General features: G+C 39.9%; 1 protein-coding gene across 1 annotated transcript; it reads right to left on the reverse strand.

Annotated features, from left to right (window-relative positions):
* Positions 1-1,481: 1,481 nt before the first annotated feature.
* Positions 1,482-7,253, reverse strand: LOC137388334 (uncharacterized). The gene has a single exon (XM_068074820.1). It carries the CDS (start codon positions 7,251-7,253, stop codon positions 1,482-1,484), a length of 5,772 nt encoding a protein of 1,923 aa, XP_067930921.1.
* Positions 7,254-12,212: the final 4,959 nt, after the last annotated feature.

Here is a 12,212-nt window from a genome sequence, read left to right on the forward strand (position 1 = left end):
TTTAGTATTAACTTGCCTTTTTGGTGGAGCAACTGCCTTGATCAACAGTAGCTCCCCCTGGTGTTAAAACTTAAAAGTGCAGGCAAAATTTGAAGTGCGGGCCATATTCCATTCTGTTTATAACATTTCTTGCGGGCCAATTAAAAATGGACTGCGAGCCGTAGTTGGCCCGCGGGCCGAAGTTTGGACACCCCTGCTGTAGGCCTAACTTACTGTAATGTATGTATTTTGCCAACAACGATAAGGAAATATGTTTATTATAACTCTGTATAGTACACAATAGCTTACCATTTTACTGCTACTTATGCATTTCAGAGTTATAATAAACATATTTCCTTTTTTTTCCTTTTATCTCCAGTTTGAAAGTTGGTTGCGTTGAATGTAGAATGGTTTTGATAGCAATCTTTAACAGAAGGCAAGTATGAGTGTTCACGCGTCTGAAAGTTCTCTGCAAAGTTCTCTCATTTTTTCTTTTTTGTGTTTACTGCAGATTGAGAATGAAACAACGTACTCCGATTACGAAAACTAGAGACAAGTAGTGAAATTCGTCAAGACAGGAATATTGGCAGAGAAGCAACCAGTCAACCTAGACCCCTTCATCGACAACAACTCCTTGATATCGCTGCAGCAAACATGATTAAATTATATATTTTATTTCATGTATAGATATATTACAATTTATTACAAACTTGAGTTTACAAATAATGTAGCTGTACCAGGTTATGTCTAAGGGTGTGCGTCTACGGGTGCAATAGGACTAGACACAATTCTTTGTGGTTGAATAGGTTATTTTATTATGCGTGCCAGTTCTTGGTATGCACCGTGAAAGCTAAAATAAAAGTCGTAATGTTAAGCGCAAAATACGTAAAATCGGCAAGAATGCGATAGGAAATACGTTTATAAAAAAAAGATTAGTAATTACCTTTTGCCCTTTAATGTTCTGGTACGGCTAGGTTTGTGTTAGTTTATAATCATATATGAGTTGTCTCGCCGTAGTGGTTTCTAACTAATAAAGAAAACAGATTTTAAGAAATATTAATACGCAAATAATTCAAGTTGGTTAAAAAGAAAAACGACAAAATCAGAAATTGGATAAATATTAAATGGTAAATACCTTGTACTTAAGAATAGAGTGGTATAGTTGTCCAATACACGGTATATTAACTCAACCAAACTACAGAGACCGGTGTGACCAACTGATCTACACTAGATGAAAAGCGTAGGTAATCCTAAGCCGTTCTGCATGACTAACTGAGAAAACGGCACTAAAACTATCGGCCGATACCGCCCCGTGACCGGACGCATTGTAACGGCGAAAACGCACCCCAGCCAAATAGTTTCACTGCACCACTCACACGCATTGACTCAGCATTGTTAGTTTCGTTAAGGCATAAATTAACTAAGTTAAATATAAGGGTTAGTCCAATATAAAAGGCTGTCCTTTACACTCCCCCCGGAAATCTTTCCTGGAAGGAACGATTTCAAACTCGAGTCAGAATGATCAGCTTGTTCAGCGGTCTTTCTATCTCCGTAGCTTGTTTGATAGCTCTACCTTGTCGGTCTAATTGAGTGTTGCCTAGTGTTAACTTCGCTCTTCTAGCTCTTCCATCATGACTTTTGATCATCTCTGTTACTTTAGCCAGCTTCCACTGGTTTCGTAGTGGGTTAGCATCCATCACAAAAACTATGTCGCCGACTTTTAGCGACTCTTTCTCATCGGTCCACTTCTGCCTATGCTGCAAGGTTTGCAGATATCCCAGCCTCCATTTCTTCCAGAAGACATTGGCCAAATGTTGTATTCTTCGCCACTGTTTTCTGGAGTAGGCGTCTGCGTCTTTGAAGTCCCCTGGTGGTGGTAGGCAAACATCTGATTTGAAGTGCAGCAGGTGGTTTGGTGTGAGAGGATAGCTGTTGGGGTCATTTAGATCTTCCACTGTGAGCGGTCTGCTGTTTATAATGTTGGTAGCCTCGTAGAAGAGTGTTCGGAGAGAAGAACTAGTGAGCTGTGCGTGTCTTTCTTGGATTAGTCCTTCCAGAGCCTGTCTCGCTGTTCTAATTTGTCTTTCCCAAACGCCTCCCATGTGGCTCGACGATGGGGTGTTAAAAAGAAATTCACATTCAAACTTTTCTGCAAGTTTTTTGTGCAGTTCTTCATTTATTTCAGCCAGGTTTTTTTTCAGTTCTGTCTGTGCACCTCTGAAATTAGTGCCTTGGTCTGAATAGAGTGACTTCACATTGCCTCGCATGGCTATTAGGCATCTGAGTGAGTTCAGAAACGCATCCGTGGTCAAATCGTCTAGCATTTCTATGTGGACTGCCCGAGATGTTAGGCATGTGAACATCAGTCCGTAGCGTTTAACTTCACGGCGTCCATCTTTGGCGTGAAACGGCCCAAAACAATCCATTCCGGAGTAGTGGAATGGTGTGGCTGGTTCCAATCGTACGGCTGGTAGGTCCGCCATTTTTTGAGTCTCCGTATTTCCTCTCAGTTTTTTGCATATTACGCAATTGTGTATTACCGTAGACACTGCGGTAGATAGTCCTGTGATCCAATATCCGTTCTGTCGTATTGTAGCAGTTGTCAGCCCTCTTCCAGAGTGACCAGTTAGTCGATGATAGTACTGTACGATCAAGTTTGTGATGTGGCATGTCTTTGGCAGAATTGCTGGGTGCTTCAAGTCGATGGTGAGAGTGGTAGAGTATTTTAGCCTCCCTCCTATGCGTATGATACCATCGTCATCTGTGTACGGGTCTAACTGTTTAAGATGTTTGTTCTCTAGTCGACTTTGGGCTGTTTTGATGATTAGCCTGATAGCTTTTTTTCTCAGTTGTAGGGGTGTTAGTTTTTGTTTTTTCTTATGTATGGCAACCCTGATGAACACCGCAAAGGTGTTGATTAGCGTTTCCCATTTAGAGTACCGCTCCATCATCCCTAAAAGTCCAGGTATTTCTTTTACAGAAGTAGAGAGGCAACGTGCTTCAGGGAGCTTATCTGTTGTTTTTTCCAGTTTCGTTGTGGGTATTTTGATATCTGACTGCTGAAGGAAACTTGGTGGATTAATCCAATGTCGAATTATGTCTTTCACTTCAGAACCCCTGGATGCGTGGTCAGCAGGGTTATTTCCAGATGCTATGTGGTGCCATTGTGTAGGTGTTGACACGTCTCGAATTTGCTGGATACGATTTGCTACGTAGACTTTGAATTTCTTAGCATCATTTGAAATGTAGTTTAGTACAATCATAGAATCACACCAGTAGTGTGTAGCAGTGTTGGCCGGCAGCAAGTCTTTCAGCTCCTTCTCAAGTACGCTCACTAGTTGCGTGGCAACAACAGCAGCTTGAAGTTCCATGCGCGGAATCGTGATCATCTTGAGGGGTGCCACTCTTGCTTTTCCAAGCAGGTAACTACACTTCACTTCTCCTTCTTTGGTTATTTGTCTGAGGTAGGCACATGCACCATAGCCAGTGGTGCTTGCATCCGAAAAGCAGTGTATTTCACTTTTAGCAGCATCTTCCTCTATTATGTTAGATCTTACTATACATAGTTCTGAAAGATCTCGTAGTCCTCTTGTCCACTTGTGCCACATTGGTGTCAGGTCAGATGGTAGTTTACTTTCCCAATCTGCTTTGCGTCTACACAGCTCCTGTAGTATTTGTTTTCCCGTAATTATGAAAGGTGCTAGGAACCCTAGCGGGTCATATATTGAAGCTATCAGAGATAGTATTTCTCGTCTAGTTTGCATCTCCTTAGAGACCGGCATGGTAAAACGAAAGGTGTCCGTTTCTACACACCAGAGTACTCCTAATGCTCTCTCTGGTTGTGTTGGAGTAGTCGTGGTTATAGTGGCTTCCTGCAGGTTCTGGGATCTTTCTGAAGGGGGAACAGTTTCCAGCACCTCTGATGAGTTTGTTACAAATTTGTGTAGTCTGATGTTGCCTTTCTTGCAGAGATCTCTAGCTGACTCTATAAGCTCCTTTGCTTCTTGCTCACTACTGACTGATATCAATCCGTCATCTACATAAAGAGATTGTTGAATGAAGTCTGCAGCTTTCGGATGTGTGCTCTGGTGTTTCTGTGCCAGATATCTCAATCCGAATGTGGCGCAACCAGGTGAAGATGTAGCGCCGAAAAGATGCACAACCATTCTGTATACCTTGACTGTCTCCATTTTGTCATCCCACCACAGGAATCTGAAGTAGTCTCTGTCATGCTCCGCCACCCGAAACTGATGAAACATTTTCTCGATGTCACACATGATGGCAATTTTCTTTGCTCTGAATCTCAGAAGCACTCCTAATAATCCATTCAGGAGATCGGGACCTTGCAGTAAGTGGTCGTTGATGGACTGTTGTCTGAACTTCGCACTGCCATCAAATACTACTCTGATCTTGCCAGGTTTCTTTGAGTGAAAAACTGCGAAGTGTGGTAAAAACCAACACTCTCCTTTCTTTCCAGGTGTGGTGACCTCTTCTGCATGACCCTGATCCAGTAAGTTGGTCATAAACTCTGTGTACTGCTGTCTGAACATAGGTTCGCTTTGGAGTTTTTTTCCTAGTAGATGGAGTCGTTTCTCGGCCATCTTTTGGTTGTCTGGTAGACTGGTAGGTCTCTCACGAAACGGCAGTGGCATGGTGACAAAGTCCTCAGAATCCTGGTGGATGTTCTTGCTCAGTTGTTGCAGAAATGATCTATCTTCCATAGAGATTGCTTTGCTATGGTCTTTAATGTCTGTGAAATCTGTCTGCATGATTTTTGTAATCTCGTTTGAAAAATTCTTTTCCTTTATCGTTGTTTTGCATTCAAAAGCTAGCTGATTTCCAGCCTCTGACTCTTTCATGATTACTCTGTGGCTGATTCCTAATCTATCTGCACTTTCTCTCTGGTCTACTGTGCCCACGATGCTCCATCCCAATTCAGTCTTGACAGCGTAAGGAACATTACCCTCTGCTCTGATGGTCTCTATTGGGGCTAATGCACTCATGCAATCATATCCTATCAGCAGACCAGCATCACACTCAAAGAGTTCTTCTAGCTCATTCTCCACGTGTTGAAGATGAGGCCAGGAAGTAGTTTTGCTTCTTGTAGGAACATGATCTTTGTCAAATGGAATAAACTGTCTTGTGTATGTCGGTGGAAGGTTCAGTTTCTTAGACTGCCTGTATCCTCTTACTTGAAGGTTACTGATCTTCAGACTTTCTGTTGTTTCTTTCTTGGAAGTGAGGGTAGTGATTGTCAGGTTTGTTTTAGTTGCTGGGCATTTGAGCTTGTCAAACAGGTTGTCTAACATGAAGGTAGAGCTGCTCTGGGTATCGAGCATGGCATAGGTAAGTAGTTCCTGATGAGGTTTATTCTTGTGTGACACCCAAACAGGTACAATCATTGCTGATGTAAATCCGTCTGTTGTGCTCTGTACTTTGCCGCAGGTTTGAACAGTTTCAATATTTTCTTTCTTCTTTTCTTCAGGTTTCTCCTCGGTATGTAGGCAGTCAGGGTGGCGTCTGGAGCATTTGGTACACTGCGCTCTATTCTGACACATTTTGTACGAATGACCAGGCCGCAGGCAACCAAAGCATAGCTGCTTCTCTTTGATCAGTTTTATCACCTCTGCGTGAGGCTTCCTGCGTAGATGACCACAGTCAACACTCATATGATTGGTCATTTCACAGTTGTAGCAAAATTTATGGGAAGGCCGACTTGAAGTTTTCTTCTCGGTAAGTGTCTTCTCTGTTGATTTGACAGTTAGTGTAGCTGACTTTTTGGGTTTGTTGTTTATAGCTGGCTTCACCATTGCAGTAGCACCACGACTTTCTGTTGTCACCTCTGTCCCATTAACTTCTACTTCATCTTGTAGAAATTCTGTCAGGTCTTTCAGCTTTGGATATACTTTGTATTTGCGTTTGTATGACGTGACTTTTCTCTTCCATTGATTGACTAGCCAGTCTGGTAGCTTATCGACTACCTTTCGTATCTCACTCCAATCATTTAGTGAGCACAAAGCTGGAACGTCATCCATGGTAATTAGACACTGATGCAGAAATTCTGAATAGTCGGTGAGTGCATTTTGGTCTTTACCACCAATCTTTGGCCAGCTGTCCAATTCTTTCTTGTAGGCATCGCATATCTTGAAGTCATCGCCAAACTTCTCTCTCAAAGCCTGTCGGGCTTGTTTGGTAGCATTAGGTGACTTCAATCTGAAGTAGCGCTGTATCGTTTTTCTAGCTGGACCTGCTACGCTTCTCTGTAGATGTCTCATCTTTTCCTCTTCAGATATTCCACTTTTGTCGACTACTGCTGAAAATGCCATCTCCCAGTCAGCATACTCCAGAGGATCTCCATTGAACACGTACAGGCTGGGTACTGGTACTCTTTGCAGCTCCATGCTCTGCGCAAAACTTGTAGCAATCGCCTGTGCGAACTCCTTGGCTAGTGCTATACCTCCATGTGTGTCTTGACTAGAGCAGCTTAGAAGGTCTGTTTCTTTGCTGCTAGTTTCCCTTTTCATTGCCTCAACCAAAGCTCGTGTTTTGGAAACAGCTGACTTAACAGATTGACTGTGAACGGATGATGTGGTGTGTATACTGGACTTTTGTTCTACCACACTGTCCTCTTCTTCAGAGTTTGCCCCTTCGTCATTACATTCTTCTGCGGCGAAGAGTAGCTGATTTGCTTTTCGAGTGAGGCTTCTGACATTCTGACTAATCTTGTCCATGTCCTGTTGAGTACTGCCATACAGCTTTCCATTTGACCATCTGCGTAAATCTTCGTATACTTGGATTATTTCCTGATCCACTTTCACTAGGGTGCCGATCCAGGTCTCCAGCTTTGTGGTTCGGGTAGGGCTGCTAGCCATGTCTTTCTGACAGTCAGCGAATGTACTAAAAGCCTTCGATTTCAGTTGTGAGAATTTGTTTTGTAAAGATTGAATTATAGTGTCGCGAAACGTACCTACAGTAGCATGCAGCTCAGCCATAGTTTGACATAACTCTGAGATTTCTTCACTCAGCTCATTTTCCTCATCATGTGATACACCTTTAAGTGTCTTAAAAATTTCATCTATCAGCAGCATAGTGTAATTGTATGGTTTAGTGTACTCCAAAAACTCTTTCAGTTCCTCAGGCTCTAGCGACACATCAGTACCAGTACTATCACCAATGTTAGCTGCTTGTTGTATTTTAGTGCTTATGTTGAGTACAGCATTGTTTGCATCCGATAGCTCAGCTTTGATAAAGGGTCTCAATGCATCTTCATCCATATGACGTAAGCTACGCCTGTAGGCCTGTACACTCATGCTTGGTTGAGTAATACAACGGAGTTATAGTACATGTATGTGGAAATTTTACTAGATTTATCAGGCTGCCTAATTGTTTACTCAAGTTTGGCTAACAATACAATGACATGCGCGGAATGAGGGCACAGGAAAACAACACAGGCTGTCGGAACCCCAACGCAATCACAACACGCCCTCCAGCAGGAACCAGTAAGGGCCAACGATATCAGGGCTTCAACTACTGTGAATCCCCCGAAACTGAATAAATCGGTAAAGCAGTAACTTTTCAAAGCAGAATTGGTCAACCCAGTCTCTGTTTACAAATAATCTGATTGTAGAGTAAACTAAGGAATAGAATGAGAAAGGATTAAAGGAAAATTAAACAAAATTCTGTATAAAGTAACTAGATAAGGTTCAGGTTTAAGTGTAGATAGATAACGTTCGTAGATGTGTTATACTTAGCTGTCCGTCGTTCCGTAACGGTGTGCAACGTCTGCGTATCTTGTTTCCAACGGCGTCTCCGGTTCCTGGACAGGGTGGTCTGGTTGATAGTCTCGATAGGTAAGCTTTCACTGTAGCTGTACCAGGTTATGTCTAAGGGTGTGCGTCTACGGGTGCAATAGGACTAGACACAATTCTTTGTGGTTGAATAGGTTATTTTATTATGCGTGCCAGTTCTTGGTATGCACCGTGAAAGCTAAAATAAAAGTCGTAATGTTAAGCGCAAAATACGTAAAATCGGCAAGAATGCGATAGGAAATACGTTTATAAAAAAAAGATTAGTAATTACCTTTTGCCCTTTAATGTTCTGGTACGGCTAGGTTTGTGTTAGTTTATAATCATATATGAGTTGTCTCGCCGTAGTGGTTTCTAACTAATAAAGAAAACAGATTTTAAGAAATATTAATACGCAAATAATTCAAGTTGGTTAAAAAGAAAAACGACAAAATCAGAAATTGGATAAATATTAAATGGTAAATACCTTGTACTTAAGAATAGAGTGGTATAGTTGTCCAATACACGGTATATTAACTCAACCAAACTACAGAGACCGGTGTGACCAACTGATCTACACTAGATGAAAAGCGTAGGTAATCCTAAGCCGTTCTGCATGACTAACTGAGAAAACGGCACTAAAACTATCGGCCGATACCGCCCCGTGACCGGACGCATTGTAACGGCGAAAACGCACCCCAGCCAAATAGTTTCACTGCACCACTCACACGCATTGACTCAGCATTGTTAGTTTCGTTAAGGCATAAATTAACTAAGTTAAATATAAGGGTTAGTCCAATATAAAAGGCTGTCCTTTACAAATAAAATATTTCAAATACAAATAAAATTTTACAAACAATGAATGGAGTAAATATAAACAGTTTAGTCCATATGGCGGTTGTCTAGAAATAAAATTAAACTGGTACTCTTGATAAGTGAATACTAGTGTGTAATGGTGCTCTCTGAATAGTTATTTTGGTAATAGCAGTCCTATATCTCTGTCACTGTCTTGGGTAGATGTTAAAGGCGATTCTCTTGTTACTACATGGCTGGTAAGGAAGTTATCATCAGAACTCTCCTCATGGCTGACTATTGCGAAGTTCTGCCGGTTGGCCAAAGATTTGTGCTCGTAAAGGCGTTTTTGTTCCTTTTTTTTAAACAGATAGATTCTCCTCGTAAGTAGCTGTGGTCACTTCTACCTCAATTTTCAGAACTCCCTGAATGATTGGTGATCTTCTAAGAATGACATACTGTATACCACCCTTGCAGTCATTGTGTTTGCGTGTATGATGAAAAATCTCTCTCACACTAAAATAAAAAATAATGAAGCAGTAGGGATGGAAAAATATATATTGCGTTTTACCAAAGAACCAAAGTAAAATTCAACTAATTTGGTAAATGGTTTTGAAAAAACTCATTACTTACCACAAATTGTTGGTTCATCAAAGGCCTCCAAATCTATGAATATTCATAAAAACCTCTGAACGCAGCAAAAAGTTTATTGCTTAGCACGATCGACCCATAGTTGTAAGCTAAATAGAAAACGAAACACGCAATGCGCGCATGCGTAGGGTTAACTCTATTGGTAGACGTAATAGAGTTAACTCTTCAGCGACAAGCGTGACAGTTTTCAGCCGCGAATAAATTAATCCGCAAATATGCATGAAATGGCAATTTTCGCGAAATATAACTCCGCGAATAAATTTATTCTGTAGGGTATAATATTCATATACAGTCAAACATGGATAACTCGTCCACGGATAGCTCGAACACATAGTTAATTCGAACATTTCCTTTGGTCCGTTCCCACATAATTATAAATTGCTATAGATAACTCGAACTCAACACTGTTAATTCGAACTGTTTTTTTGCCCAACGGCTACCGAAACGGTTGTTATCGCTTTAGAAAATCACTTTATTCAAAGCCATAGAGGTAAACTTCATCTTTTCGTAATTCATAAGCGTCGTTATTACCACCATCGGCAAAATATTTTTGTCAACGACTTTTCTAAAAGTTTGGTGAAAATTGATTTATACTGCGATACGATGAATAGCACGGGCTAGCCGGGTCACGCGCGCAAGGATTTTCGCCACGCACATACAAAACAAAAATCGCATGTTGTTTTGTATGTGCGTGGCAAAAATCCTTGAGTGCGTGACCCGGCTAGCCCGTGATGAATAGTTTTCCGACGCTGATTCCGTGTTGAATCAACGTCGGAATGTTGAATGTTCAAAACGTCTTAAAATTGGTGTAATTAAACGTATACGTTGTCTGAGCTACAAAAAACTATTCATCGTTTGACCTAAACACAGAATACGTGTGTACATTCAATAAGTATCTATTAAAAAAGCGTGAGTGATATAAAATGTACCGTAAAACCTCGTAAAACTTCTAATTGAACTGCCTCGGAGTGTTGCTCTTAACGAATCCCAGGTAAAGTAAGGTAATCTGCATAAACTTCAAGAAAAACCGGCAAAATTGATCGTGGGTAAAACCCCAAAAGAAAAAAATGTCTTTTATTTTGAGCATTTCAACAACGATCAAGTTTTGCCAATGTCAATCTGAAAAACGTCCTGGCGATAACATCACCTCAAACAACAAACCAATCTCAAGTGATAGAAAAATCTCTATACTTTTTCATGAAAACGTTTTAAACTTTACATTAGAAGCATTTAATTTGAAACAAGCCATTTGTGCCTTTGATTTATATTATAGTTTGTATATGTACATGTATCTACTAATAAATGAGTAAATATATGGACTTGTGACAGTGCTCTGATAACTTGAACGCTCTGATAATACGAACACTTTTGCTCGGTCCCTTGAAGTTCAAGTTATCCATGTTTGTCTGTATATGTATTTGAATAATGTACATCAGGAAGTTTTTATGATATTTTCAAGTTGTACAAGTCAGTAGAATATGCATGTCATACAGCCAATCAGTGTAATTACTTACCAGTAAATATGATATTTATATATTTAGATACAGTCAAACTTGGATAACTCGCCCTCGAATAGCTCGAAAACTTGGTTACTCGATAGAATTTGTTTTTGGTCCATTACTCCGCAATAATAAATTGCTTTAGATATATATATATTATATATATATATGTATATAAAAACCACGCAAAAAACCAAAACGCTACTGAGCAGAGCAAACACATATGGCACCTAAAGAGCAACAATATAGGATTTACAACATCATGGAACATTGTTACCAAAGCGCAGCCGTACTCCGACGTAACCAAGACTTATAACTTATGCCAGACAGAGAAACTGTACTTTATACTTAGACCTGAGCAGGCAACTTTAAATAAACGATCAGAACTTATGTCATCATGTAGACACAGAAACAAATATTTACTTGAGAACACTTAATGGCCAATTATACCTCTATGGAGAGCAATTCCAATTTTGAGTTTCAAGCTTTTAGCTTTTCAATTCCTTCAATCCTCCTAACATCCTTTGATGATGACAACTGCTCTGTAAACATTCACACTACCTGACGATTGCAGCTAGCTCGCTGGCTGTATGAAACCAATGGTTGTAGTAATAAAGTGAATAAACTTTAACCGAATACTTTTATGTATTTTAGCTCTATTTTATATTGAGCACACTTAGTGTACATATATGAAACAAAGTATATATATATAGGTTACATACATGTATATATATGTGTATATATACAGGTTTACATATATGTATATGTATATACTAGAAATTCCCCCGCCATACAGCCCACGACCAGATAATGGAATAATTGATGAAGGAAAAAGAAAGGGTAGTGCTGGTTGTTGAAAAAGTAGTTGTCAGCGGAAATTGACTGAGACTACTATCTCAAACCTATGTTTTACATCAATAAGATAAATATTAATTAAAGCTGTAGGCCTAACCTACTGTAATGTATGTAATTTTACAAAAGGAAATATGTTTATTATATCTCTGAAATGCAATATTAGAAGTAAAATGGCAAGCTGCTGTGTAATATACACAGTTTGAAAGTTGGTTGCATTGAATGTATAATGGTTTTGATAGCGATCTTTAACAGAAAGCAAGTATGAGTGTTCACACGTCTGAAAGTTTTCTGCAACCTGGAGCAAAATAAAAAAAATTTCTCGTCATTAAGGGTCGTTGTAGTTCGGCCCTAGCTTGTACATCAGATGGAAAGAATTTTGGCTAACGTTTTAAATAATTTAATGAAACCTTCGGTAATGGGACAAAAAACCTAGGCTGATAAAATAGGTAACACAACTTCGTACCTGTAAATCGGTCTACGCCTCAAACAGTCTACGTTTATTACAGAAACCTTCGTATAAATTTAAATAATTATTTTAATAACTAGAAATTCCACTGTCATACAGCCCACGACCAAAGTGATAATTGAAAAAAGAAAGGGTACTGTTGGTTGTTGAAAAAGTAGTTCTCAGCAGAATATAGTGTAAATGAGA

The sequence above is a fragment of the Watersipora subatra genome, chromosome 2, assembly GCF_963576615.1.
Source record: "Watersipora subatra chromosome 2, tzWatSuba1.1, whole genome shotgun sequence".
In the NCBI taxonomy this organism is placed as follows: domain Eukaryota; kingdom Metazoa; phylum Bryozoa; class Gymnolaemata; order Cheilostomatida; family Watersiporidae; genus Watersipora; species Watersipora subatra.

Coding starts and splice junctions, on each gene's coding strand:
- LOC137388334 (XM_068074820.1), bottom strand. CDS start 7,253: ATGGATGAAGATGCATTGAGACCCTTTATCAAAGCTGAGCTATCGGAT.